Raw genomic sequence first — 27,076 nt, forward strand, 5'->3', positions numbered from 1 at the left:
AGTGGGCCGGGTTGGGAGCTCTTTATCGGAAGGTCAGAACGAAGCAATAGATCTCTTCCCCGCACACGAGAATATCTTCATGATGCATATGATTGTGCGCGAGGAAGCTGGTAGCGAGATCATATTCTCTGAAGGAAGGCAGGACGGAGCAAAATGCCTCAATAAATATGGCGGCGCCACCCTCAAAGTTTGAGAGGTTAAACCAAGTCGCGAAAGCAACTCAACTCACACGATGAACAAAGACACGCGAATCCTTATCGTTGGCGCCGGCTGCTTTGGCACTTCGACCGCATACCACCTTTCACAGCGCGGTTACACTTCCATCCGCGTGCTGGACCCATACGCACCTCCCTCCTGCGAAGCAGCCTCCACCGATATCAGCAAGGTTATCCGCAGCGATTATAACGAACCGCTATATGCACGTCTTGGAATTGAGTCTATTGAAGCGTGGCGGTCTTGGCCCCTGTTTCGTGGGCTCTACCATGTCCCTGGGTGGATTCTCAGCGCGGCAAACCTGTCCCGACCATTTGTCGAGGGTTCGATTGAGACGTGTAAGAGGCTTGGAGTACAAGGTCTTGAGAAGCTTACGCCAGACCAGATCCGTTCTCGCTTCTCTGTTGTCACGGGCAAGTTGGATGGGTGGAATATCAATGTGTGGAACCCAACGGCCGGGTGGGCTGCTGCTGGTACAGCTATCGAGCGGATGGCAGGCGCTGCTCAAAAGAATGGGGTGAAATATATTTCGGGGGAGACACAGGGGAATGTGCAAGAGTTGATACTGGATGATATCACGGGCGAGTGCAAGGGAGTCGTCACAGCGGATGGCACGAGACACGAGGCGGATGTGGTCATCCTGGCCGCGGGAGCTTGGACGCCTTCACTGCTCGACGTGAAGGGTCAGTTAACTGCCAAGGGCCACAGTGTCGCTCATATCCAACTCACCCCTTCCGAAACGAAACACTATGCCTCAATGCCCATTATGGACAACCTCGAGCTAGGCTACTTCTTCCCACCCCAGAATGATGGGATCTTCAAGATGGCTCACAGTCAATTCATCACCAACGTGCAAACCACCAAGTCTGGTATCACCACTTCTGTCCCACACACGTTCGTTCAGGCACCCGCCGATGGCCTCCCTCTTGAGATTGAAGCCCAGATGCGCCGGAACTTGCGGCGCGTACTGCCTGAGCTTGCAGACAGACCCTTCTGCTATACACGTCTTTGCTGGGATGCTGATACAGCTGATCGGCATTTCCTTGTCACTCCTCATCCTACTCACAAAAGTCTCTTCCTGGCAACTGGCGGCTCAGCGCATGGGTTTAAGTTCCTTCCCGTCGTTGGAAAATATGTCGCGGATCTGCTTGAGGGGACTCTTGACCCGGAGATTGTGCGTCAATGGCAATGGAGGGCGGGGCAAAAGAGTACTGCGAAGAACCTAGCGCACTTGGATCCAGAAATGGAGTTGAGCGACCTTACGGGGTGGAAGGGGAGACAGATACGTGAAAGAAGCCATGCTTCTAAACTATAATTTGTCCAGATAAGGGGTGCGAGGTAGAATGAAGTTGAACAATAAACATACAGTTTGAATGCTGGCTATACAAATTGATATCATCTCCGTCATTGCCCGTTCAGAAGGTCAGGTCAAGCTGAGCTTCCACCCACCCAGCATGACCATGGCATGCTCCCACGAGAACCGGGTTTCTTGCAAGGGATCTTTCTGCCGCTGTGCATTAAGCTTTTTCTGGAGTCCTCTTTCGTCTTGCATCGACAGATCTCGCTGGCGCCAGACCATTTCGACAACTTCAATCGCAGGGGTAATGTTCTGAGGAACAGAGAGATGTTAGTCAACTAACAGGGAAGGAGATAGAAGAATATACATACCCCAAATCGGCGAATACCTTCCAGCTCTTTAAATAACTGCAATACAGTGACCCTCTCCTCTTCCCTGCGAGCACAACACCCTGCCAAGAAGAGAGGCCACAGAGGCGTAACTGCAGTACGCATCATATTTACCTTCTTTTCCAATATCAAGGTCAATATCCGTTCAACATAAACATTCTTCTCTTCATATTCGACTGTCGGGATACCAGAGCGATTAATAGGGGCTTTGGTCGAACAGATCTCGTGTAGAAGCAGCAGGGCTCCGAGTCTATTTGCTTCTGCAATTGCAGCACACTCCATGTTGGGATCAATATTCTCGGTGGGTATCTTTTGTTGAAGGCTATCGAGGTCCGTCTTGAGTTGATGAACATCTTTACGGTTGATTTTAATGTTGCCATCCTCACGAGCCCACGCTAGTTCGGCTACTTGATCGATCATCAATAAGAGAGCAGGGCTCAATCCCATGTACGGATCAATCATGTCTGATTTTTCCAGTATACTGTCCGGCAAGAGAGGCGATATATGGGATGAGGGAGGGGTGACCCGAAACGCAGTGCGGGCTAGGACTAAGTGGAAGGCGAAATAACGATTGAAGAAACTCGCCAAATCTTGACTGTGACTTGAGCGACCGGGGCGTTCTTTTCGTGCTCGAATTAAATTTTGAAACCCGTTGAGATGGGTGACCCATGAAGGGCGACTGCTGTCTGATATCTGCAAGGAATTAGGAGATTCTCATCGTAAAGGAAGCAAGGAAGATCTTACGTCAAACCAGCATAACATCAAGACCAGACCGAGCATCTCATCCAGCTCATTTTCCGTCCAGTTGTCTTTATTTAATAGACCGCGCAGGTGATTTAGTGCTCGATGGTGATGCTCCAATGCCGGAAGCCGGTACCGCTGATCTGACAGCTTGAGGGTATTGGCTGCGATGGCTAGGGCGGCATGATATAGCCCCTCGGACTGCAGAGCCATGGGTAGTATGAGATATCGATATGGATTGTAATGTACATTATCGACAAGAGTTGAGCTGCTGCAGATGATGTGTTCGAAATAGGACATGAGCACAGGATCCCAATCTGATCGCTGGCCAGGAGAGATGGTATTCAGCCAAGGTGACAACGGGCTTGGTTGAGAAAAAGGCTTTATTCCTTTGAAATCGGGCTGGGTACCGTCAAAATGGATCCGAAGATCGATCATAGTCGTGTTCAAAAACATCCAGGTCCGATCAGCGCCCGTGTGCTCGGTCCGTAGCGACAATCTACCGTGCACTTGCTCCAGTGATTCTCTCTTTTGAGCATCTTTTCGCTTGGACCACACCCCTGTTCTTCCATGGCAAACGCCTCGGGCTAAAGATTCTTCATGCCAGACTAGACGAAGTCCGTATCCGCATGGGGCATTGTTACGGGCGCAACGACGACAAATTGGATGTGTTTCTAACAGGCTTTCAATTAGAACCGTGTTTATGCAGGAGCTTATGGGAAATTACCGTCACATTTTATGCGTCGTGCACGACATGTCCAACAGCCTGTCCGAGCTCTTGAAATTGCAGTCATTCTTCAACGTTTACCCCGCATGAGTGGAGGACATTCCCTCCTGTTATATGCGGGCCAAGGCGATAAGTATTTATTGGTATTCGTATCTTTATTCATTTCTATTCGCTGGGATATTGGGATATCCACTTTCGGCTTTATCTTTGAGTTTTATGGGACAAAAGGGGCTTGGATTGGGATCTAGGCATCTACAAAGGAGTGCTAGTAATCTACGGAGTACATATTCTACTAGTACTCCGTACTCCGTACAGTGAACGAATTCACAACGCGGATGTGGTAGATACTTAATTCAAAGTCTCCTCGCTCCAGCTTTGCACGTTGGCATGCTGGCGAGCATAATTCACGGCACCGCGGAGCTCCAGGCCGACGTTATCAGCCACCAACCCCAGCCAGTCTCTCCTGTTGGATTATCTCATAACCCTTTTCGCCTTGATCAAAAACTCCCTCAGTTCGGCAAACTCGCTCATTATGCCTAGGTTGACTGAAAATACAGCGCGCAGCTTATCTAAGTCATGATGGTCGTGTCGTGTACGTATGTGTGTAGTTTAGAAGGGTAGCCTCACGCCCATCATGGGATTCGACATGGTCCTTATTGACAAACTTGTTCAGCGAGGACTATCTGGCATTAGGTCCTCTGAGAGCGGCATGCTGTCTACAACATACATATGTACCTAGGTAGTTGGTTATATTAGAAGAGGTATTATTCACAATGCAATGATAATGCACCTCGGCCTCGGGGAGCATAAAACTGTCACCCCGAGACTCATTTCGTGACCCTAAATTAATATAAATTCAGGATCATGCACGACACGTTTATAAAATAAACTGCAGTCTTGGACCGGGGTCCTCAGTAAGTCAGATTCAACACTTGCGCCGGGCCCACATATAACATAACCTCACCTTCCTCCCAGGCGCATCTCCACCTCATCTCCCCACAAAGCTCACCATGGGTTTTAGCACTACAGCCGAATTTGATCAGGTAATTATTATCCATATCAATTGATATCACTGCTTACACTTCCTAGGCGTATCAAAGTGTGCGGGGTGCTTTTGCATCTGGCACCACCAAGAATAAGGAATGGAGGCGTCGCCAACTGAAACGTGCTTGGTGGATGATTGAGGACAACAAGAAGCGCATCTGCGACGCCCTCTATACCGATCTGCATAAGCACTATCAAGAAGCCTATATCGGCGACTGTGGTAATATTCAAGCGGATATTCTACGCACTCTCAAAAAACTAGATGAGTGGACCAAGGATGAGAGACCGGAAAAGTCCGATCCTCTCAACTTCCTGGGAAGAACCACCGTCCGCAAGGAACCTCTTGGTGTGACTCTCATTATTGGTGCATGGAATTTCCCTGTCAGTCTGCTTCTACAGCCAATGGTTGCCGCGATCGCTGCTGGATGTGCCGTCATTCTCAAACCATCGGATGTGACAAGTGCCACTCAAGATGTACTGATGGAAATTGTTCCCCAATATATGGACCGAGATGCCATTCGGTGTGTTTCTGCTGGTCCACAAGAAATGGGATACATCCTTGAACATCGCTTTGATCACATTTTCTACACCGGATCCCCCAATATCGCCAAAATAATCCATGCAGCAGCGGCAAAGCATCTTACCCCCGTCACACTCGAGTTGGGCGGTCAATGTCCTGCTATTGTGGCGGAGTCGGCGAATCTCGATCTTGCTGCAAAACACATTGCAGTTACCAAATTCATGAATGCTGGACAGGTAGGCTTGCACTGTTTACCTCCAGGCATCAAAAGCTAACTCATCTCGACTGAACCAAAGGTTTGTTTGAATGTGAACCACGTCTTTGTCCACCCAAGGCTACGAGAGCGCCTTGTCGCCGATTTGATGCGATACTTTGACACGTTCCTAGGAGGCAAAGCCAACAACCCAGAGTATTACACACACATCATCAACGAGCGAAACTTCGACCGCCTCGACAGTCTACTCCAACAGACCTCCGGAAAAATCGTCTATGGTGGCCAGCGGGATCGTCAAAGTCTGTACTTCGCACCAACGATCGTTACCGGAGTCAAGCCCGGCGATTCCCTTCTCTCCGAAGAGCTTTTCGGCCCGATCCTCCCCATCGTTGATGCCGACTTCGATACTGCTCTGTCTCGGACACGTGAGGGAGAGCATCCGCTCGCAATCTACGCATTCACTACTCAAGCTGCCGAAAAGGCTCGCATCTTGAACGAAACCCAGTCTGGGGGTGTCACCTTCAATGACTGCGGTCTCCATGTAGCTGGTCGCGATGTGCCATTTGGTGGTGTTGGCAACTCCGGCCAGGGGCGTTATCATGGCCCGCATGGTATCTTGACTTTCTCTCATCTCCGAACGCACATCAACGCCGTGCCTTCGTGGTTGGAGGGGCTTCTCGCTGCGCGGTACCCCCCGTACTCGGTTCAGAAGGCTCACAAGATGATGGCACCCGTCATCCCGCCTTTTGACCGGGACGGTAATGATACGACTTTCGCTGCTCGCTCGAAGTGGGCCTTGGGCGTTGGGGTTCTCGCACTTTCTGCATTGTTTGTGACTCGGCGGGATCAGATTGTCACTTTCGGTTCCAAGTGGCTCAAGTAATTTTAATGTCTTTTATGTATACGTATGTGTACCAAATGGAACTAGTGTTATCTTTTCTACGGCTTTTGTATATGATCATAGGTGGAATTCTCTTCTCGTCTCCATTTCTTTGAGCGGTAAAGCTCTTAAAGATTCAGGGTGGGGTATAAATCGGCAATGCTGGGGAACCTTGGTGCCGGATAATGACTGTTAAAGATAAGAGCGACACTGCTGTATAGAAAGCCGGCATATTCGGAGATCGCGGGTAAATCACCGGAGTCTACTTGAGTCCCTAAGTATCATCAAGCCAAACTACATAGTAACAATACAAAGAAACTAGAACGAGATATGCCAAAAGTCAAATTGTAAAAGGGTATAAAGATGGCAAGGGCACAGTGGGAAGTTGAGCAAAAGAACCTAAGCTTTTTTTGCAAGTTCTTCTTTGCCTACCCTTTTCATATTGGGGCTTTTCCGACACATCATGAAACTATCACTAGTTCTTGTGGGATTGAATGCTGTCCACAATGCCGGTATTGTCTCTGCTGTTCCACTAGACAGCTGGTCAGCCAGGTTCAGTGCGTCATCGCACGCGGTTGAAATGTTCAATGCGGCTATTGAATGGAATGACAAGTACTGGGACGATGAGGCTGGCTATCTGATTACCTCAACAAGTAGTCCTGGACGCTATGATAGTCGGCACTCGGCCTGGTATGCCCCTCAATTGCTAGCCAGAAATGGACCGGGCGATGTTGCAAAAGCCGTCCGCATCTTCGACAATGTCATTTCTGGTCAATATCTCGATCCATCTAAACAGTGGTATGGGGACTATCAACAAGCGCCTTCAGAACCGGAGCCTGGGACGCTGGAATATCCCGACGATGGTCCATACAGCTCGGTAAGCGGAGAATTATTAGTCTAATCCATGCGTTGTTCTTTCTTGTGTTATTTTGCTAATATGATTTTTGTCAGTGGGATCCAAATATTCGCGATTTCGTGGGCTGCGCCTGGATTGTGGCCTTGAATGATTATGGCCACCTGCTTCCCGCAGCGACAGTCTCCAAGGTAGAAGAATCCTTGCACATTGCAGCCAAAGGCGATCTCTATCGTGTTGGAGGGATTGATGGCGACAATTCTTACCCTTGTTACTCCAATCCCTGGTTGATGCGAACCATTCTTCAAAACTGGGTTGGTGCACGAGTCGGAGATGCAAACTTGACCAACTCTGGTGAGAACTTCGCACAGGAAATCTACGACCTCTGGAGTATGCACCATACCTTGTCTGAATTTAATTCTCCGACATACGCTGGCGTTGCCATGTGGGCACTGGCTCTCTGGAACCAGTATGGAACAAGTGACAGTTTGTTGAAGAAGTATGGACCGGAGATGCTCAAATACAGTTGGAATGAGCTCGCTCAGCTCTATAATGCAAATCTGAAGAATATTGCTGGCCCTTGGGATCGCTCATATGGTTACGATATGAAAGAGTATGCATCTCTTACTGGCGCTGTTATCTGGGGTGTTGTTGGCCGTGAGCAGGCTCCCGTCCCTCAGCAGGAGCTTGGAATGTTCCATCAAGACGATTTCGCGTTTTATCCACTGTTCGCCCTGTCAATGCCTGAAATGGTGAAATATCTGCCGGCAAAGGCAAAGGCAAATTTACTCAAGTTCCCTGGCGAGCATATGTATACTTCGCAGGCTTACTCGCCGCCCTTCGATACTTATCCTCGCAATATCACTGCTTGGGTATCTAAGGACGTGACCATTGGTGCAGAAACTGTTGCTGAGACCGTTGTCGGAGGTCCAAGTATCAACCCCAGTCAATTCAATCCCGCCGTCATTCAGTGGGCTATTGGCGAGCATAAAATCGGCTGCATCTCGCATTGGGTCACAGAGTCATCTATTCATGCCGTGGCTGCCCCTCGGTCTTTGAACATCTCATATACAAATGCAACATCTGTGCACGGTCCCGTTTCTTTCAATTTCTTGTTCAGTGGCCTCACGGTCAACAACGGGTTCAATGTAACTGGACTGGAAGGCTTGCCTGGTTTGAACGTCAAGGTCTCGACAAATGCACAACCAAATTATACGATCACATACAACACTGATCACTCTGTCAATGAATTCGTGTTTTACAACATCACGTATACGATGCCGGAGAGTTTCACTGGGGTACCATATGTGTCTCTTCAGATAGTTTGAGCGTTTGCATGAGCAAGATACGATATCTCTCAGTGTCCAATGTCAATGTCAATTCCATGTGCTATATGATTCAGAAAGCGTATATACAGAATCACATGTCCTCTCAACTCTGGGAAATATGCATAGATTACTCGTCCTTTTTCTCCTCATCAGGTTGACCCTCTCCATCGGCCGACTCCGATTGCGTCTGAGGTAGCCAAAAGCGTGCAATAATACCACCCAAGAACCGCTGATCGACCCACTTGACTAAACCATAGAGGATCCAACCCCAACCCCACAGAGACATACCCATCATGCTTGTGACCAGCAACACCGGACCAAGAATGAGCAAGGACAGAATAGCCCAGAGCAGTATCGACACCGCAGCGAAGACAAACACGCCAGCCAAGAATACCAGTAGAGGAACTCCACAGCAAATCATTTGACAAACGATCAAGGTTGTTGCGGCAGGGCGCTTCAATGCAGCTTCATATATCGCAGCTTGGCGGGGTGGAGGGAGGAGCCAGGTGACCAGTCTCTGTATGCAGGACTCGAGGTAATCAAAGGCTTGAGGGAACAGCGTGGAGAACCATGCTGTGATGCTGGACCATATCGATGAGAACGAGAGATTGTTGTCGACACCCTCGCCTTTTGGGGGAGCATCGTCCGCAGGAAATTGACCTGGGATGACAGGGTCGGTCAGGTCCTTAGTCGTTCTGTTTAGCTTTTTTGGTGCGCTTTTCTTGACCACTCCACTTGTTGTTGATTGAACTTTGTCGGTAGGAAGCTGCCCGGTCACACCACTGGTGACATTATCGAGGGGCATCCTGAGGTCTGGTAGGTATTTTTCTGCGATCAATAGAGTAAGGAGAAGCAGCGATGGTAGTGAGCTTTGTTCCAGCAAAGATTAGTTAAAATCTATGTTTATGAACCCAATATATTCGGACTATCTATATCAACGATCAGATCCATAACATGACGTATGGGGCGTTCTGCCAACTGGTTTGCGGCGATATTAATTCTGCGTCACCATTAGCCACAGCCCTGGACACATTATATTTTATTCACCTTAGGCTATCCAGTTCATATATTTTACAATGTACTCCGATCAAAGCGTGAAGACGGGGTAAGGGAAAGCAACTTATCCACATAGATTTCATCAACATCGTGTGAGATTATTGGCCAGTAGACCAATCTAAGTTTGACATGTCAGGACATCGATTATGGAAGAAATTTGGAGCATTGTATATTTCATATAAATATCCTATTTGAAAACAAAAATAGAACCATCTCATCAACTAGTCATGTAGGGAGATATGGGTAAGAATATAATCTGAGAGAACGCTATGCTACGAATCATTGGTCAGAAGTGCCATTGCGATCGTCAAACATCATGAAATCAGCATCATCAACTTCATCCCCTACGATTATCTTCCAAGCCTCTTTGACAAGGTCAAGGGTGTCGTCTTCGAATGCCAAGTCGAGGCTCGATGGAGGGAAACGGTAGGCATCAGGAACTCCTTCCTCGACAGTAAGACGCTGGGGCTCACCATTGCTGAGGCGACCGATGTGAGTGTATCGCAAGGACCACAGCACGCTGGTCGGGAGACCTTCTGCCCGAATTAGTCTATCCATGGCGGACTCGATAAGCGATTGACCTTCCGGTCCAGGTAGTGCCACACTGCAATAGATAACACCTGTGACAATCAATTAGCCACATGAACGACAATATTGTTGACGAATCAAATTTGGAGGGAGCTCGTGATCAGGTGAAAAGGTTTTCAACATAGCAAGTTCAGGCAATGTAGATAAGTTTTTGAAAAAAATCATCATGCGAGCGGTGTGGGAGGACATATCAGGCGGGGCTGCAAATGGGATGACTTACTCTGCTGGTGTGGACACTCGCCAGTGTCGCTTGAATGAACCTGGAGATAGACAGGCGGGGATTGGGGATTACCCAATGTATCCCCTGGAAACATGAGAACTGCAGTTGCAGGCACAGGAGCACCTTCAACTGCAACAGGGAAAAGAGACGGGAAAGTAGCCGACACAACACTGATCGAGCGGGCGACTTCAACCAATGGTGCCGAGCTCTCTTTGGAAAAACTATCCGACGAGGTAAACAGGTACCTCGACTGAACAGACTCTTCATTGGCTAATTTCAACAGGAAAGGATGTTCGGAATGTTCAGAGCCTGCCCGCCGTAAGCAATCATTAATCTGCGTGTCCAGGGCATATACACCTCCTCCCACAGCGGATGCACGACAGGCAGCTTGTAGGATTTCGGCTCCACCGCCATACTTAGCAATCACAGCTCCAAACCCAGGGCCGAGATGGCCGATGGATGACAGATGCCTTTGAATCCTGGGAACAGCATAGCTGGCGGAGGTATCTTGCTGAGAAAGCTGTGACAGGGACAGCGACAGCAAAGGATTGTGAAGTTCTTCCGGGACACTAAACCTGGAAGCCAGATAATCCTTCAAGGGCATTGATATATCCTCATCTTCATTTGAAGTATCATCCTCCTTGGGTTTGGTGATATGACGCAATAAGCGCATGAGGGTTCTCTTGGACTTCATGCTGATATGAGTTGCAGCAAACACATCCTCTCGGTTGCCAGGTACGCGGTAGAGAACCTTTTCCGCACCAAGCTCGCCAGTTTTGGAATCTGGCTGTTCAGGTGCGTAGATCCACCAACTGCCAACTGCCATAAACTCCAACTGGCGAAAGACCTTCGAGGATACGAGCGCTGACATTAGTGGAGAACGGGCATATAAGAGATATGGGGACAGGGACAAAGTGTAAGCACGGCTTGATGCAAGTTCGGGAGAAATGCTTCTGTCCTGAGCTAGAGAAGTATCAAGTTTGAAAATTGAGGCATCTTTGAATAGTGATGTACTCGTGTCTGTTTGCCAATACAACATTAGCCATGGACCAACCAGCCACACACAAGAGATAACTCACCTTTATTGACTTTTTCTGCCCATTCTTGGGCCTCATCAAGACTGAAGGCTGCATCTGAACCACCATAGTACTGGTTTGAGTCCATGTGAAGAACCTTCTTTCCAGATCGTGAGAGGGCCCTTTGGGAGTGTGAGTGCTCAACTCACAACCACCCTAAGATAGTCACTCACAGTGCCAGAAGGGACTGAGAAACCCCAGTCCCATCAATGATCACATCCCAAGTCGTGTCTGACAGAGTTTCCATGGTAAGGAAAATCAGGAACGAATTCCTAGCTGCAGGTAAGTCCGAGTATTACAGCCAAATTTGGCAGCACAAGCTATCCTGAAGTTGAGAAATGGGATATTTAATGCAACTGAAGCATTCCCAATCTTTCTATAAGCTTGGATGCTGGAAATTTCATCAACTGGAGGTTGTTGGGGGGAAAGAAAAAGAAGAAAAGAAAAAATTGGAGAAAAACGCGGGAAGTGCGCGTGAAGGCGGTCACGCGGTCCCCACTTCAGTCAACAGCCCTAGACAACTTCAACAAAAATATTCAAATCAAGCTCGAATAGCATATTACGAAGAAAAAGATATGATTTTCTTTAGTTTAATCAACTTGAGTTATTTTCAATGGCTTGAATAAACAAGAATTTTGAATATTGGAGCATGTGCTATGACAGCTTTTCTCTATTTCTCTCAGAGCCACCTACTTGCTTCTCAAAAATATATACCTCAGGTGCGACTTTTATCGGTTTCTTTCTCCGCGGCCCCATGAGCTTGATCTTGATCTTGATCAATCTCTATCTCTGCCTCTACCCTTCCGTCCTCACCCAACTTCACGTTCTTCAAGAACAACATCACAATAAGCATCAACGAAAGTGAAACCAGACCTGCAATCGCAAGTAGTCTTTGCGACTCTCGGTAACTGCGATTGATGGCATCACGAGCTTCAGTACCCATGGCATATTTTCGAGCTACCACAATTGATCCGAAGATAGATTTGGCTTGACCCTTCAGTTCACTAGGGAGATATTGCTGAAGCTTTTTCGGGAGAGTGTTTCGCCATATTGCCCCGGCGACACTATTTAAACGCGTTAGTTAGAAGTGAATCAAATATGTGACTAGGCGTAGCTGCTTACCTTGTCCCAATTGCACCACCCACGCTCATCGATGCGAAGAATACTGCGGTAACAACGGAAACATCCTGCCGTGAGACCACGGCTTGCACTGAGACTTGTGCAGCCGTTTGGTAGAATCCGCGACCAATACCAATCAATGACTTGGCTGCCACAAAAGATGCTTCATTCCCACTGCGACCATCTCCCATATCAACTAGATAGAGAAGTACACCCATTCCAAGAACGCAGAGCGGGACGCCGATCAACACCCAGATCTGGGAGCGCTTGGTATATTTCATGAAGAAAGCGGCGAATATGCCAGCCACCTGAAATGCCACACGGAGGGAGTTACTAGATTCGAAATTAGTCTCATGAGGGGGGAATGATAGCATCAATCACAGCTAGTAAGAAATGAGGCGGGGGAATCGTACTCAATTCTGGTTGCAGGCCCCGGGGAAAAGTTCCCAGCTACCTGAAGGTAACTCGTGAAGAAGACACTGAAGACAGAATAGTGGAAGAAATCCAATGCCCCAAGAAGGCACGCAGCTGCCACTGTGCGGTTCTTGATCATACGATAAGGCACAAATGGCTTCTTCGCGAACCATGTGTCCCAACCTAAAAACGCTACTATGAAAACCACGCCAAGGACCAACATGGCGATGAATGACCCGTTGGTCCACGCCCCGCTGTTATTAGAGCCTGTCAGGGATAAGGGAACCAAAAGGAGAGACAATCCAGCCACAAGGAGAATAGCCCCTGGCATGTCAAGCTCAATCCAAAACAATCGGTATACCTTCTTCCACCAGGCATCGTTGGTTTTCCAGCCTAATGCCTCAGACACAGATACCGGAGATGGTGTTCGACGTTGATAAAACAGCATGGTACCGATCAATGGTAGTGATGCAACGGGCAAGATAATCGCCCACATGCCCCATCCCCACCGCCACGTTGAATGATCGAGGATGCGCTGAGCGACGATAGTACCAAGGTAAAGAGTCGGAATTGTGGTGAGAGAGTCAGGTAGCGTCGACCAGATACCACGGTTAACTAACGAGGTCATATCCGCCACAAATATTTGTTGTGTGAGGGCAAATCCAGTTGATCCAATAGCGTCGAAGATACCGGCAACCTGCGTGACACAGCAACAATTAGCACGGGGTGATATACTTGGCAAATCTAGAAGGAAGCCTCTTACTATGTATTGCGTGATATTCGTGCAGGCTGCCCAAATGGCATAACCCAAAACAGACATAAGAATGGACAAGATGAACATCTCAGCCCTACCGAAAACCTAGCCATCGTGGTAAGCAAAATAATGAAAAGTTGGAAGACTTGAGAATACTGACATCTCCCAGCTTTGCAATAATAGGATAGGCAGAGATACGAGCAATGTTCATGACCACCCGTGCTGCGCTCATGGCAGAGTGCTGCTTGAAGGCACTCGTAGTGTATGGGGCATACACCTGAGTTGAATAATCGGCGAAATTGATAGCCAATGTACACAAAAACAGTCTGACCGACGTTAGTAAATCCCTCTGCTTGTAATATGTCTGCAATGACGCACCCTGTAAAGACAATGATCAAGCCTTGCTTGGTCCAGCTCTTCCGAAGCACATCAGCCCTGTAGACTCCAGGTTGGAGGCTGGAAAGGCTTGGTTGCTTTTCAAGGTTTGCCTCCTGATGAACATTCTCAGCAGCGTGGCTACTTTGGTTGTTTGACGGTGCCATCACGATGGAAATTTCCCCTTCTTGCTTGGCCATGGCCGCAGGCGCATATATCTAGCGAGAGTACATGCTTTTCTCAGAACATGGATTGAGAGGGTATTTAAATAAAAGGCCTTACTCGAATGCAAAAAGATTTAACCGGACCTTGCCACACTCTACACAAAATTGTCTCCAAACGTAGCAAGAATAGTATAGATACACAGAATACCTGGATAGGATTGGAAGGCCTCACTTCTTCGCCCCACTCTGACTTCACTAGAAGAAGTAGGTTGGCCTTCCTAAACCCCGAAAACTACCCAGGTATATAAAAAGCGGACTACAAGTGGAAACCAAACTTTATCTTATCAATCATATGCCAGGAAAGAAAAACGAACCCTGCCTGAAATAGGCAATTGAGACGACGAGAGACGCGTCCCCTCGTATTTTCAAGGATGCCAAGATGGCCAAGGTAGCCAAGGACATGCTAATATATCCACCAAGAGAAAATGGCCTCACTTTCGGAGTTAAAACCAGAGTCGGGAAAATGACCTTTGTTTGGAACGGAGGTTTTCCCACTACAACATAGATTTAGTCTCATATCGTTATTATTGCCCCCACTTTGCAGCCTTGTAAATTTGGGCACCGGTCACTTTTTCATCTAGCAATGTTTCACCTGGCATTGTTAAATGGCTCCGAGGTAGGACCATCCGGCTATTCTTGCCGCATTAGCCGTTCTGTCAAGCATCATGAGTTTTAGCCTCATAACAGTCCTTCAAAATGACCCGTTCTTCAAAACAATTACTGTGCCATATATTCTCTTTCCAATTCACCCACATTCCGAAGCGCGCAATGGAAGACCAGTGGACTTTTGAGCAGGCGGAATGTTATGTACAAAATATGGCGAGTTGGCTCGTCGCAAACAAGCAGGACGAGAAATATCTTATTCAAGTTTCGTGGCCACTGGAGTGGGAATCCACTGAGGACCAGCCAATCGTCAACAAAGCCAATGCAATGTAAGTGAGAATGCCATTTCAAATATAACATCAGCCAACACTTTTCAAACCATCTACAGCTATCTTGTTGATGGCAATGCAATGATGCTTTCAGCAACAGATATCGTGCGGCGGCGGCGAATGCGTAAACCGGAGGAAACATCGACAATCATCATTGGAATCTCCTACCCATTGACCCGGTCTGTTTACAGCCCTCGTCGAAGCCATGATCTAACTCCCCCATGTGAGAAATATGACGCGCCCAAAAGCCCGGATGGAAAGCCCAACCATCAGCAGTATGGAGGTGCAGATGCTTTCCTCCATTTCATAACGAACACTGTTCACCATTTTGTATTTTCGTCGATATTTCCCCGCATATCAGTCTGCCAGACTGCTCTGTTCGGACACTCTTTTGGGGCCCTATTCGCCCTCCATGCGCTCTATACAGCACCTGGAAGCTTCGATGCTTATCTTGCTGCAAGTCCGTCAATTTGGTGGAACAATGGATTCCTGTTGCAGGAAGAAGAGCAGTTCTACAGCATGACAGAATCACATCACCATCCCAGAGTTTGGATGGCGTATGGATCACTTGAGCAGTCTCCTATACATCAGAAAAACCAGACCTTGGAGGAATACGAAAAACGGTTGGCGATAGCCAAGGAACGTCTAATGGGGGATAATTGTGACCAGATGTTTGTTCGGCTTCTGCGGAGTGGAAGGGTACGGTCAGTCGTACGAAGAAAATACGAAGACGAAGACCATGGCAGTGTCATTGCTGGAGCACTGAGCGGAGCTATCTTCTACTTCCTTGATCAGGGAGATGAAGAATGAAGATCATAGTCGCAGCAACTTCTATTGGTGTAATTAAACCGCCCATACGGGTGTGGGTGTAACTTTATTTTTTCTTCTTCTGCTGCTCTATTTTCTAGGTACTAGTCACTTACGCTAGAAGATGATGGTCACGATGCAGAGACAATTGGACAAAGTAGATAGAGCCTGGATGCCTCAGGCAGAAAATTCTGCCTAAGGCTATAAATTACTCAGCAATTCCCAAAGCGGTTAGGCTACACCACTATATGAGAAGTGAAATTTCGGCAGAACGCTTTTCTCTCTCCATACCACTCCCGGTGTTCTGCACAGAACGGGTTACTATACTATGGTAGCCTGGTCTTCATTGACGCGGTCCTTCACTGGACTTCGTTTGGGAGTGGTAGATAAGATTTCTTGTCACTCTGTATCTGCTGCTCTTGATGGAGACATTTGATGGAAGCGGTTCGTTTTGTAGTGATACATCCATAATCTCATTATTAGAGTGGTACCTTGCTCTGCCACTCTGATATTGTAGTTTGTAGAGTCCAAGAGGCTTGCATAGAGCACCTTGGGACAACAACAGACAATGAATGCTGCCGTGGCATGACTTGGGCCGGGCGCGCCGAAGGTTGTGTTGTACCTGCAACCCGCATCGCAGATGGAATCTAAACTCTCCAAATTGGACAACACCTGTTTTTTCGGGGAGGAGATACTTGTTGTGCATGACCCTCCACCGTAATCCGATGGAATAAGCTGCATCGCGTGACTCTCACTCTTGTGTGCCTGCTTCGACCACCCGAGCCCGAATAATCTTCAACTCGTCTACCGGCTTGTCCTCCGCACCGGTCTTGACCAGTCCCATACGCTGGATCACTCTCATGCCACTCTTCACTCGACCGAAAATCGTGTGGTTCCCGTCCAGCCAGGGTGTTGGCGCAAGGGTGATGAAGAACTGACTACCATTGGTATTCGGTCCACTGTTGGCCATGCTCAGAATTCCAGCGCCAGTGTGTTTCAGCTCCCCGCGAATCTCGTCTTCAAATTTCTCGCCGTAGATGGAGCTGCCTCCTCGACCGGTGCCAGTGGGATCGCCAGTTTGGACCATGAAGTCAGGAATGATGCGATGGAAGATGACATTGTTGTAGTAGCCGCGCTCGGCAAGGGTCGCAAAGTTCTTGCAAGTCTAAATAGCAATAAATTAGCGAATATTCCCTGGAAGCTCTGCAAAGGGGCTCATACCTTGGGCGCATGGGTATTGTAGAGCTCCACAGAGAAGGAGCCCTGCGGTAGGTTAGTAAGTGATCTTGAGAGAACAACCGAGCACTATTTACCATAGACGTGTCAAAAGCCACCTCAGTTGTCATGATGAAGATGTGAGTGTAGAATCGCAGATAAAAGAGCCGAAAAAAATAGAGCTGAGAGTTGCAAGAAGCGGGATCAACCAACGTTACGGAGGAGTGCAGCGACCATGCGAGTCTCAATCCCCAATTTGTCTGGCAGAAAGCCAGTACCGCCCTATCTATACGATGTTAGATCATGATCAACACTACAACAATTGTCTTAGTCCCAGAAAGGGAAAATGCATATAGGTAATAATAAAGAACAGAGAGACACAGAATATAAAGAGCTATATTATTACAGCATTGTGGAAGCAAGCCGGCTATAAGTCTCTTTATATGTACATAATTTTGGTCTTAGAACTTACTACATGTCTGTCCCTTTCCTTTCTTCTGCTTGCCCTGCATGCGCCCGACCCCGTCCAAATTTTCTGCAATCATCCAGACAAGCTCTGTGAGGAGGTCGTGTGTGGCTGTGGTTGGTGCCATAGTATCACAGTGGAGAGCTAATTCGTTACTTGATGAGGGGGAGAGAGAGGAAAGAAAGAAACTTCGAGGTACCTGGTAAAGCGAACTAGGCCTTCTATATGTAGCCTCAAATGCTGTGCAATTTGCAGCCAGATCCAAGATTCTGGGTCTCGCCTTGAGGGCTACCATCCTTTGGTATCCCACAGAAGCTTATGATAATATTGCACATGTATAGTAGGGTTTCACTAAATGACTAGACGCACCAACCCTAAGAAACAAAAGATGATCGGCAGGAAACAATAAAGTGAGCTGGGCCTAGTTTGTAGATCCAATTATCCTCGTGTTCTTCCTCAAATCCTCATGGCTATTATCATGATTATGCAATTTCCTCAACCCACTACTTCACATACACTTCGGAGATCTAGGGATGAAGACACACAGCCAGCTCAATGGACGGCTAACAAAAAAAAAGCAAGATAGTCGAGTACAAGTCACTTATCAAATTGGAAAAGCATCCACGCTTTTCCCTCATTTGTCAACTGCCTTCTTACCGAGTTCACTGCGAAGATTCCCGGCACTCCAAGTTTTCTGGCTGTAGTACTAACAGCCATTCATATCAGACCCTTCAAGTATCACATAAACCATATAAATAGGGCAGCCTCTCACTGTAGGCATCTTGGAAATAAAAAACAAGAACGGGATGAATGAATAATGTGAAGAAACCAAGGTTACGTAGATGCAAGTTGAAAGCGGTGAATTAAATTATGCTGTGGTCACTAAGCCCCTCCGTGCACCAGGAAGCTCGCCGCGTTGGAAGGTCAACAGGTTACCTACCTCCCACACTAACAACCCTTTATGACTAGCATGGTCTGATTCATTCTTTTTTGTTTATTGGCTTCGATTCACTGTAATTTGCCCCGTGCTTACAGTCTACAATTTTCTGTCCATCATGGCCGACGTCAGCCCTGTTGCAGAGCTTCTTGGCCAAGCCCTCTACCACTTTGACCGTCTGAGGCCACTTCTTCCAACTTACGGACACCTAATTGTTTCCGCTCTTTTTCCAATCTGGATTGGTGCACATGCATCTTTAACAAGACCTTCCTCCGCCGCTAAACCTCCGAAGAAAAACACCGACAAGGATAAAGATGAATATGACACGGATGATGAAGAGGGACATGGCCCTTTGCAGAAGATGGAAGGCCTTGAGCCATCAGACGCCCTGATGTTTCCATTGACTGCAGGACTCACACTGGGTGGTTTATACTTGGTGATCAAATGGCTGGAAGATCCAGCCATCTTGAACAAGATCCTTAGTTTCTACTTCTCTCAAATGGGACTCTTCTTTGCTTTTGCATTCCTGAAGGATGTATCGTTGATGATTCGTTCATTTGTTTTCCCTAGATATTATCGTCAAGGTGGACAATTATGGAAAGCGAAACACTCCGAACGCCTTTTCATGACATCTGAGGACCATCCAGCCAAGTCACAATCCATCCGGCATTCACCTCTTCCTGGAATTTTGGGCCGAGTACCACTCCCAGGTATGGTACGAGGGCTGCTTTGGAAGTTCCGAAATGTCTCTTACCAGCGTCTCAAGGTGCGAGCTCATATACGTGGCCTATTTGACTTCGAATGCCTCGTTGGTCTCCTTGATATCATCAGCGGAATATCTGCATTGTCTGCTGTAGGATACTTTGCATTCGTGGCAAACCCATGGTGGTTGACCAATTTCCTTGGTTTCTGCTTCTGCTATGGCACCCTGCAATTCATGTCTCCCTCCACGTTCTGGACAGGAACCCTCATTATGGGATCCTTATTTTTCTATGATATCTACTTTGTCTTCTTCACACCATTGATGGTCACTGTTGCAACCAAATTGGATGTGCCGATCAAGCTCCTGTTTCCTCGCCCGCCCACCTCTCGCGATGCTCCTGGCTCCGTGCCATTGGCCATGCTTGGGCTGGGTGACATCGTCATTCCGGGAATGATGATTGGGCTGGCACTTCGCTTCGATCTATTCCTATATTACCAGCAGAAAGGCGCCCAAATGGCACGTCCTAAAGGGCCAGACCAGGCAACTATCAAGCCTGAGTATCAGTCTGCAACCGGCGCTTGGGGAGAGCGGTTCTGGGCACCATCAGTCAAGCCACTCCAACCGGAACTTCAGCCTCCCTACCACGATGCCCGGCATTTCCCAAAGATTTACTTCAAAGCTAGTATATTCGGTTATATTGTTGGGATGGTCACTACCCTCCTTGCCATGCAATATTCGAATCATGCCCAACCAGCTCTTCTCTATCTGGTACCGGGTGTTTTGATATCACTTTGGGGTACTGCCCTCATTCGAGGTGAAATTGACACAATGTGGGACTTTTCTGATGCCGAGGAGGTGGAAATTGAAGAGGAAGAGAAGGAAGATGAAGCCGAGGACAAGTCTTCTCAAAATCAGAAGAGCCTCTTTATGCGCATCTTCTCCGGTGATTACCTCCGTGCATCAAAAGACGAGAACACAACACAGGACAAAAATCTCAAACAAGAGAAAATCGATGACTCAAAATCCAAAAAGAAATCATCCGAAGAAGGCGGGCATGATGCCATAACGAAGAAGCCTAAAAAGGACCTTGACAGTTTGGACCTGATCTTCTTTTCCGTATCAATTCCTCACAAGTCCAAACGTGAAACCCAGACTACTTTGTCTACAACTTCAACAGAGGAAGAGGATGGAGAGGTGTCTGTTTCCAGGGATGTCAACGGGGACAACGAACCACCATTGAAGAGAAGGCGACGCAGCATGATGAATAAGAAATCAGAAAATTAACGATGTGGTCAGTTGAGTCTGGCAAAACGAATATATTAGCTGAAATCGATTATTTTGTGGATTGTCAACATGACAGAGAACCACTGTTTCGATCTACTCCGATGCATAGCTCCATTCAAAAGCAAGATGGCAAGAAATAATTGTAGTGGTATCATTCATTTGTATTGCATATCAATTCGATCAGCATTGATCCAGTATCCGCTTCATTTCATCCCATCTCTGAGCAGAAATATCAACAAGCTGGCGCAGATCATCACTGTCCACAGCCCAACCACCATGCTTCTCCATCTTCACAATAACCGTCTTCCCGTTCTCTTTATCGACGACAACAGAAGCCCGCTCTTGACTCAACCCCTCCTCGTATCCATCTGGATCCGCAAGGATCCACCTTTGCTGCGCACCCTTCTTCTGCTTCTGCTCATCAGCATCGGGAATGACAACCGCCCTCCAACCAGCAGCGGCATCGCCCTCGAAAGAGCAGAACGAGCTAGCAACAGGCAAACCGCGGAGAGACAACTTTCGCGCATCGGAAACATCGTCCGAGCAAAGGATCGTCTCGTTATCGGCATCCCACCAGGCCTTGGGAAGCTTCGTGTCCCGTAGCGCAGCCAAGACAGAGGCCCATGCCGCGTCGAATGGGTTTCCAGCCATAGAAATGATCATAACATCAATGTAAAGCACCCAGAATGCCTTAATCTCCCGCTCAGGGCCCCCACTCTGTTCTGTATCCACGTCCATCCCCTCGCCCGCATTGCGGAATTCTTCCGAGTCCAGATTCGGTGGCTGATACCAGATGCGTAAATCGTCTGCTCGAACGAGACTGGTGGTGTGCAGGAGGGAAAGAATTTGGTGGGAGAGTGACTGAGCCAGCGCAGAAGGTGGTGCACCGGGTGTAAAGCCTGGCGCGCAGCCAGTGCTGAGGGAAAGGTTGGGAACAAGTAGGTTCAGATCTTGGATATGGCCTCGATCTTCCTCATCTTGGGACTCTGAGGCTCCCACATCGTTTGACTTGTCGAAGCTTTGCTCCTCCGATGAGGCCTGCAACACGCTCCAGGAAGCAATGTCCTTGGTGTGTAGGATCTCTGCGCGAACGCCGCAGACAGCGGCTGTGTCTCCGATTCGTACAACTGCACTGCCATTTGTGTGGGTTAGAGAGCCGGCATTGGCAGATGTGACACGGAATTGTGAGGCGGCACGACCGTTCGCGCGAATTGAGGGCTGGTTGCTCGCTGGTGGAGGAGAGAGATGGGCGAGAAGGTAGGCGTGAGGTTGGAGGCGGGCGAACTGAGACGGTGGAAGGGATAATGACGGAGGTATCGGGTTACTGGTGGTAGTAGAGGAGGCCATGACTAAAGAAAATGCCTCTACTTTTGTCAAAGACTAATATGGAATTGATCAAAATGCAGAAAAAGCCGACAAGCATGAGATGGCAGAATAATTTCCTATCGAAGGCGGTCAAAGCTCTCACTGATGCCCCAGGCAGAGACTGGAAATTATCTGCCAAGACTTTCACGGGGCCTTTGTGTACCTGTGTACTCCGTACACAACACTATCTAGCCCTTGGGAAACCACTAAGTTTTCTAAGTACTCTTTCAAGGTCATGTGGAAGTAAAAAGTACTGTACAACAACCTGTCTAAGATTCCAAGGCTGGATATGACACGAAAGTTGTCTGCTGTATACACATGAGATCATTGCCGTTATGCAGGAACCGACGACGGACCTCAGCATCTAAAGTCGAAATGACTTTCTTGAAAAGGTTGAAATGTTGAATTTTTTTTTATTGCCTAGGTAAGAATGGTACTTCCTAGGTATCTTACTGTAGAGGTCATCGCCAAGGGAAATACAGTTTACTACATGTTGCTAATATTCGCTTGGGGTAGTAGACCCCATATATACTCCGCATACGTTATAGACAGCTTCTTCGACCTTCTTCGCGCTATAGCCCTTCCATGCAGTCACAGACACTAACCTAAATACTCAAGGCTATTTATACATAGTTCCTGTGCGACGACTCCCATCACTTCGGCCACCGGTACGACCAACCGGAGATTATGAACTACATTATAGTTCAATTATAATTGGATGGGTATTTTTGACATAAATACTAATATTAATGAGAGAATGATAACCTGAGTGTTCTGCATCTTCCCCACCACGCTAATGCGGCTCGGTCACCCCCAGTCACTCTGCAGCTAATATCGCCGACTGTGATTGGGCTTCAGAGCGCTAAACCGTCACGCATCACTGGAATATCCCTCCGCATGCACCCAGACCACTATCACTATGGTGAGACGCCTGTGCATCCATAAATCGGTCTGCAATCACGGTATCCAATTGGCTCAATGTCTGACCAGCCACAATCTTCCGCTGTTGGGCTTATGGTGTATGCTATCACATTGCCGAGACTGCAAGCCTGTGTGCCTCCCCGCTTCCATTTTTCTATACATTTAGACGGAACTTCCCTCGAAAATTCCTGTTCCCCTTTTTGACTTTGATGACATCAATATTGATAGCTCTAGTAGAGATATGAGCTCAATCCGACTATAGTACAAGAGAGGAAGCCTCTTGTGCACAGGTGATACCTAAAGGTAGGCTACTCCGTGCAAGACTGTGTCGTGCAACGGATCTGACTAGAAGAAATCACAGAGAAATACCACTAGTGTTGCCGACCAACGCACTGCAAAATGTTGAGCACCATTGTTTCCATCGCCAAGCGCATCAATGTCGCCATCACAGCTTCAACAACTGCAGCCGAGGCCGCTGAGATGCAGCGAGATCCATGGTCAAAGTCAGCAAAATATGGAGTAGGGTTTGTCTATTTTGCCATCGTGCTGCTGGTAATCACGACCTTCGTCCGATGCTGGCATAAATGGGGCGACAAGATGCGGATCGCCCTCTATAAAGAAAGCCGGCGAGAAATATTTCGTGACGACTCAGTACCAGACGAGTACGAGCTCCCAAGTGCAGGCACTGATGCTTCCAACGCCCATTTCTTTCCATCACCAACCGCAGTCTCTCCACCTAAGAGACGCGAATCAATTCTTGCTAGGATAGTTCCCTTGAACAAAGCAATTGCCTTTATGCGATGGATCTTCTACCGACCAGTTCCCGTCCTGAGAGTCGGGAAGATAGAGCTTGTTTTCCCATCTTTGGCAGTTACGGCAATTGTCCTGGTTGCATTTATTTTCGTCGCATTATACTGTTTCGTGCCACAGCCCTTATACTACCGGTCAATTGCGCTAGGTTCACCGCCGCTGGCTATTAGGGCGGGCATGCTTGCAGTAGCTATGATCCCCTGGATCGTTGCACTAAGCACCAAGGCAAACTTTATCACCATGATGACTGGCCTTGGTCCCGAGCGACTGAATGGGCTGCACCGCTGGTCAGCCTATATCTGCCTCTTCCTCAGTTTGGTTCACATGGTCCCGTTTTACATCACTCCAATCTGGGAAGATGGCGCTTTGGTCAACTATAGCATAGGCATTCCACCGCACGCCTATGTGTATGGGACTGGAATTGCGGCACTAGTTCCTCTGCTTGTGTTGTGTATTCATTCTCTTCCAATCTTTCGAAATTGGATGTATGAGCTTTTTGTCTTTGTCCATATCCCAGTCTCGTACATCTTTGTGGCGATGCTTTTCTGGCACACGAGAAACTACCTGTCATCATGGGCCTATCTTTTCACAACCCTCGCCATTTGGGTCATCTCATATATAGTCCGGCTGTTCTACTTGAACTGGACACACCCTTTGCGTTCGTCATTTTTGATCGGAGAAGAGTCGGCCATAACCCTTCTTCCGCAAAATGCCATCAAAATCACCATTCCCACAAAGATGCGTTGGAGACCCGGTCAGTATGTCTACCTGCGACTGCCGAGGATTTCCGTGATCCAGAGCCACCCTTTCACGATTGCCTCTCTTTGCAGCGATGACTTCCCATCTACGTATGGTGAAAAGTATCGTGACATGACACTGGTTTTCCGGCCATTCCATGGTTTCACACGCGAGGCATTCCAGAAAGCCTTGGAACATGGCCCCTACAAAATATACAGCGCATTTGTAGAGGGACCTTATGGTGGTATGCAGCGAGAAATGGCTGCCTTCGATGACGTTATTTTCTTTGCTGGAGGAAGTGGTATTACCGCCATTGCAAGTCAACTGCTGGATCTCATCAAAAAGATTCGAGATGGCAAGGCAATCACCAAGTCAGTCAAAGTCATCTGGGCACTCAAGAGCCCCGAGACAATGGAATGGTTCCAAGAAGAACTACGAATCTGCCGTGACTACGCACCCTCAAACATTGTGAGCTGTCATTTTTTCCTCACTGGAGTGAAGCAAGACGACCAAGTTGGACGGGATATAGTGCAGGAGAAGATCTATGGCATGCTTCAGGGCATTGATAAGCGGAACTCGGCTTATATACGCGATGAAGCTGCCGGAAACCCTGATATAGAAAAGGAATTGCGCCGTGAGAATGAAGACGGCGTCGCTGCTCTTCCCAACGCGTACATGGCTACTCATGCGCCCAATACTCGCCAATACTCCCAGTCTACCATGAACTCTCATGGTCCCTCTACATCAACTAGTTATGGCAATCCAAACTTCGACTTCGGATTTGGCGGGCCTCAACTCGTGCCACAAAGGCCAACGCCAGCACCTACATCGCGGTTTGCTTATTATCAGCCACGTGGACGCGATAACTGGCGGACTGATTACTTCCGCCCGAACATTACTCAGATGGTCAATGAGTTTTCCAAAACCTTTGGTCGCCGTGCGTGTGTTTTTGTCTGCGGTCCACCGAGTATGCGAGTTGAAGTCGCCAAGTCGGTAGCCAAACTGCAGATGCAGGTGATTATGGACTCGTCAAGAGATGAGGTCTTTTTGCATGCCGAGAACTATAACATCTAATGTAGCGTTACTATTTTCTATTGATTCGATACCCATGGCGTTGCAGTTATATGAATATATGAATATTATGCCAGTTCTTCTAATGCTCAACTTCCGCACGTAGGGGTGTATATCGCGAGAGATCATTTCTCGTATTCAAGCAAAATATCATCATGCATGCAGGGGAACTCAGCACACGCACTATTCTAAATCAGATGCATAAACAAATGCAAAGGGTATCCAAAGTATATCAGAAAGCCACACATGCAACGCACATCTTATTCGACCTGAGCTTTGTGATTGTCGTCTTCAGCCTTGCGCTTACGCGAAGGCGTATCCTGCTTTTCAAGGACTTGCGACTCGTTCAAATGCTGTACTCCATGGTCACCTTCTTCGCCATCCTCCGCCTCCACCTTCTCCCAGTCCTCGTCTTCTGCTTCACCGGGAGAAGCTGGAGTCTGAGAATTGATTTCTGTTGGAGCAAGTGTTTCATCCTCCTCATTCCAGTTCAAATCTAGTCGTACGATCTTCGCGCCGGACGGTTTCAATCGCCGATAGTATTCGGCTACATCACCGTCAACCCTAAATCCACGCGCAATATACCATTCCAACCCCTCTTCATTTGCCTCATGAACATGTGCTGTAACAGAGCAGATGTTATAGTGCCTGACGAGCTCGGACACCTGGTATGAGTCTTTGCCCTTGCGGTCCGGCGACGACGCAAAGAGAAGCGAATTCAACAGTGATGCTGCCACACCACTACCCCGGTACGGCGAGAGAAGATGTAGGGTCTGAATGTAGAGATTTTTTGGGCATTTGTCCCCTTGCATTTCAATCTCTTTGTTTGAGTCTTCTGCCTGTCGGATCCTCTCTAGCCGACACCGAATGCCCCCGATCACTTTGTCCGTCCCGGTAGATGCGCCGGATACTGGGGCTGTAGCAATAGGGTGGTCATGGTAAATAGCAACCCGCGAAAGAGAAGCGATCACCGGATCAGTTATGATAGCTGTATAGAACGAGTTTGGGTAGCGGATAGGAAGGAGTAAGCCCGTGATCCGCGTCAAGGAAGGGATATGCGCCGTGTTGACTTTCTCAATTGTTATATGGGGGTGTGGGGTCGCCACGCCAGCTGAAATATCATGAGGATAAGGAGTGAATATCTCTTCTTTTGAGCGTTTTGGGCCAGACGTGTTTGCGACAGCTGATTGAGGCGGCTGGACTGGAGGGGGGTGGATTGGAGGCCGCACAGGGTGGCGGTTGGTCGGCGGAGGAGACAGAGAAGAGGAAGAAGTCGCTGGCCTTGTCTGATTCTTTGCAAACAGCTGGTATGCCATTTTGCAGTAACTTTAATGGTCGTTTGTGAAAGAACAAGCAGAGAGGCACCTGGGCAGCGAATGCGGAGATACGATAAGATAAGCCCAGTGAACAACTTGCTCCAGCCTCATCCGTCTCTTCATCTCCCCGAGTGATATTTGATTCGCATGCAAATACAAACCTCAATAGGTCAGTGCCCTATTTGCTCTCGATGCCTGCTTTCTATTGTATGCGTCGATAGAACACCTTCATTGATCGCATTGTCTTCCCCTATTGTTGCTGGCTATTAATCCTACCTCGCCCCCCCCCCATTATTGAAGCTCACTGACAATAAGCCTTACACTAGGCTATACAATTCAGCCCTCCCTATTGTCTTCTTTCTTCCATTTATTTTGGCTTCTATGTTTTGGACTTCCTTTATCTTCTTCTCTCCTACATCCGTGCACCCATTGCGTCAACCCTGCATAGATTTCCAGTACATGGAGAACTAAACCTCGGA

General features: G+C 48.0%; 12 protein-coding genes across 12 annotated transcripts; 6 read left to right on the forward strand and 6 right to left on the reverse strand.

Moving 5' to 3' along the window:
- Nucleotides 1–232: 232 nt before the first annotated feature.
- PEX2_091090 (NAD(P)/FAD-dependent oxidoreductase) lies at nucleotides 233–1,528 on the forward strand (the record flags this gene model as incomplete). The annotated part of the gene is made up of 1 exon (XM_016746379.1): nucleotides 233–1,528. One exon carries the CDS (start codon nucleotides 233–235, stop codon nucleotides 1,526–1,528), a length of 1,296 nt encoding a protein of 431 aa, XP_016600095.1.
- Nucleotides 1,529–1,636: 108 nt separating this feature from the next.
- On the reverse strand, nucleotides 1,637–2,853 carry PEX2_091100 (fungal specific transcription factor domain-containing protein; the record flags this gene model as incomplete). The annotated part of the gene is made up of 3 exons (XM_016746380.1): nucleotides 1,637–1,822; nucleotides 1,882–2,592; nucleotides 2,644–2,853. The coding sequence occupies 3 exons, from the start codon at nucleotides 2,851–2,853 to the stop codon at nucleotides 1,637–1,639; spliced, it is 1,107 nt and encodes a 368-aa protein (XP_016600096.1).
- Nucleotides 2,854–4,377: 1,524 nt separating this feature from the next.
- On the forward strand, nucleotides 4,378–6,028 carry PEX2_091110 (Aldehyde dehydrogenase, C-terminal; the record flags this gene model as incomplete). Its single annotated transcript, XM_016746381.1, has 3 exons — nucleotides 4,378–4,410; nucleotides 4,457–5,167; nucleotides 5,228–6,028. 3 exons carry the CDS (start codon nucleotides 4,378–4,380, stop codon nucleotides 6,026–6,028), a joined length of 1,545 nt encoding a protein of 514 aa, XP_016600097.1.
- Nucleotides 6,029–6,488: 460 nt separating this feature from the next.
- On the forward strand, nucleotides 6,489–8,206 carry PEX2_091120 (uncharacterized protein; the record flags this gene model as incomplete). Its single annotated transcript, XM_016746382.1, has 2 exons — nucleotides 6,489–6,902; nucleotides 6,977–8,206. 2 exons carry the CDS (start codon nucleotides 6,489–6,491, stop codon nucleotides 8,204–8,206), a joined length of 1,644 nt encoding a protein of 547 aa, XP_016600098.1.
- Nucleotides 8,207–8,333: 127 nt separating this feature from the next.
- Nucleotides 8,334–9,011, reverse strand: PEX2_091130 (seipin co-factor family protein; the record flags this gene model as incomplete). Its single annotated transcript, XM_016746383.1, has 1 exon — nucleotides 8,334–9,011. One exon carries the CDS (start codon nucleotides 9,009–9,011, stop codon nucleotides 8,334–8,336), a length of 678 nt encoding a protein of 225 aa, XP_016600099.1.
- Nucleotides 9,012–9,541: 530 nt separating this feature from the next.
- PEX2_091140 (putative Rab geranylgeranyl transferase escort protein) lies at nucleotides 9,542–14,008 on the reverse strand (the record flags this gene model as incomplete). Its single annotated transcript, XM_016746384.1, has 10 exons — nucleotides 9,542–9,882; nucleotides 10,071–11,090; nucleotides 11,150–11,268; nucleotides 11,320–11,422; nucleotides 11,960–12,210; nucleotides 12,269–12,598; nucleotides 12,679–13,376; nucleotides 13,443–13,538; nucleotides 13,594–13,759; nucleotides 13,812–14,008. 10 exons carry the CDS (start codon nucleotides 14,006–14,008, stop codon nucleotides 9,542–9,544), a joined length of 3,321 nt encoding a protein of 1,106 aa, XP_016600100.1.
- A 792-nt stretch (nucleotides 14,009–14,800) lies between these two features.
- On the forward strand, nucleotides 14,801–15,774 carry PEX2_091150 (alpha/beta hydrolase; the record flags this gene model as incomplete). Its single annotated transcript, XM_016746385.1, has 2 exons — nucleotides 14,801–14,964; nucleotides 15,024–15,774. The coding sequence occupies 2 exons, from the start codon at nucleotides 14,801–14,803 to the stop codon at nucleotides 15,772–15,774; spliced, it is 915 nt and encodes a 304-aa protein (XP_016600101.1).
- Nucleotides 15,775–16,522: 748 nt separating this feature from the next.
- cyp1 (putative peptidyl prolyl cis-trans isomerase (CypC)) lies at nucleotides 16,523–17,117 on the reverse strand (the record flags this gene model as incomplete). The annotated part of the gene is made up of 3 exons (XM_016746386.1): nucleotides 16,523–16,936; nucleotides 16,993–17,034; nucleotides 17,085–17,117. 3 exons carry the CDS (start codon nucleotides 17,115–17,117, stop codon nucleotides 16,523–16,525), a joined length of 489 nt encoding a protein of 162 aa, XP_016600102.1.
- A 1,390-nt stretch (nucleotides 17,118–18,507) lies between these two features.
- On the forward strand, nucleotides 18,508–20,376 carry PEX2_091170 (aspartic endopeptidase; the record flags this gene model as incomplete). The annotated part of the gene is made up of 1 exon (XM_016746387.1): nucleotides 18,508–20,376. The coding sequence occupies one exon, from the start codon at nucleotides 18,508–18,510 to the stop codon at nucleotides 20,374–20,376; it is 1,869 nt and encodes a 622-aa protein (XP_016600103.1).
- Nucleotides 20,377–20,556: 180 nt separating this feature from the next.
- On the reverse strand, nucleotides 20,557–21,723 carry PEX2_091180 (3' exoribonuclease family protein; the record flags this gene model as incomplete). Its single annotated transcript, XM_016746388.1, has 1 exon — nucleotides 20,557–21,723. One exon carries the CDS (start codon nucleotides 21,721–21,723, stop codon nucleotides 20,557–20,559), a length of 1,167 nt encoding a protein of 388 aa, XP_016600104.1.
- A 1,338-nt stretch (nucleotides 21,724–23,061) lies between these two features.
- Nucleotides 23,062–25,284, forward strand: PEX2_091190 (putative metalloreductase transmembrane component; the record flags this gene model as incomplete). The annotated part of the gene is made up of 1 exon (XM_016746389.1): nucleotides 23,062–25,284. One exon carries the CDS (start codon nucleotides 23,062–23,064, stop codon nucleotides 25,282–25,284), a length of 2,223 nt encoding a protein of 740 aa, XP_016600105.1.
- A 257-nt stretch (nucleotides 25,285–25,541) lies between these two features.
- PEX2_091200 (GNAT family N-acetyltransferase) lies at nucleotides 25,542–26,597 on the reverse strand (the record flags this gene model as incomplete). The annotated part of the gene is made up of 1 exon (XM_016746390.1): nucleotides 25,542–26,597. The coding sequence occupies one exon, from the start codon at nucleotides 26,595–26,597 to the stop codon at nucleotides 25,542–25,544; it is 1,056 nt and encodes a 351-aa protein (XP_016600106.1).
- Between the last annotated feature and the right edge of the window lie 479 nt (nucleotides 26,598–27,076).

This window comes from Penicillium expansum (genome assembly GCF_000769745.1).
Source record: "Penicillium expansum strain MD-8 chromosome Unknown contig312, whole genome shotgun sequence".
Lineage (NCBI taxonomy): Eukaryota > Fungi > Ascomycota > Eurotiomycetes > Eurotiales > Aspergillaceae > Penicillium > Penicillium expansum.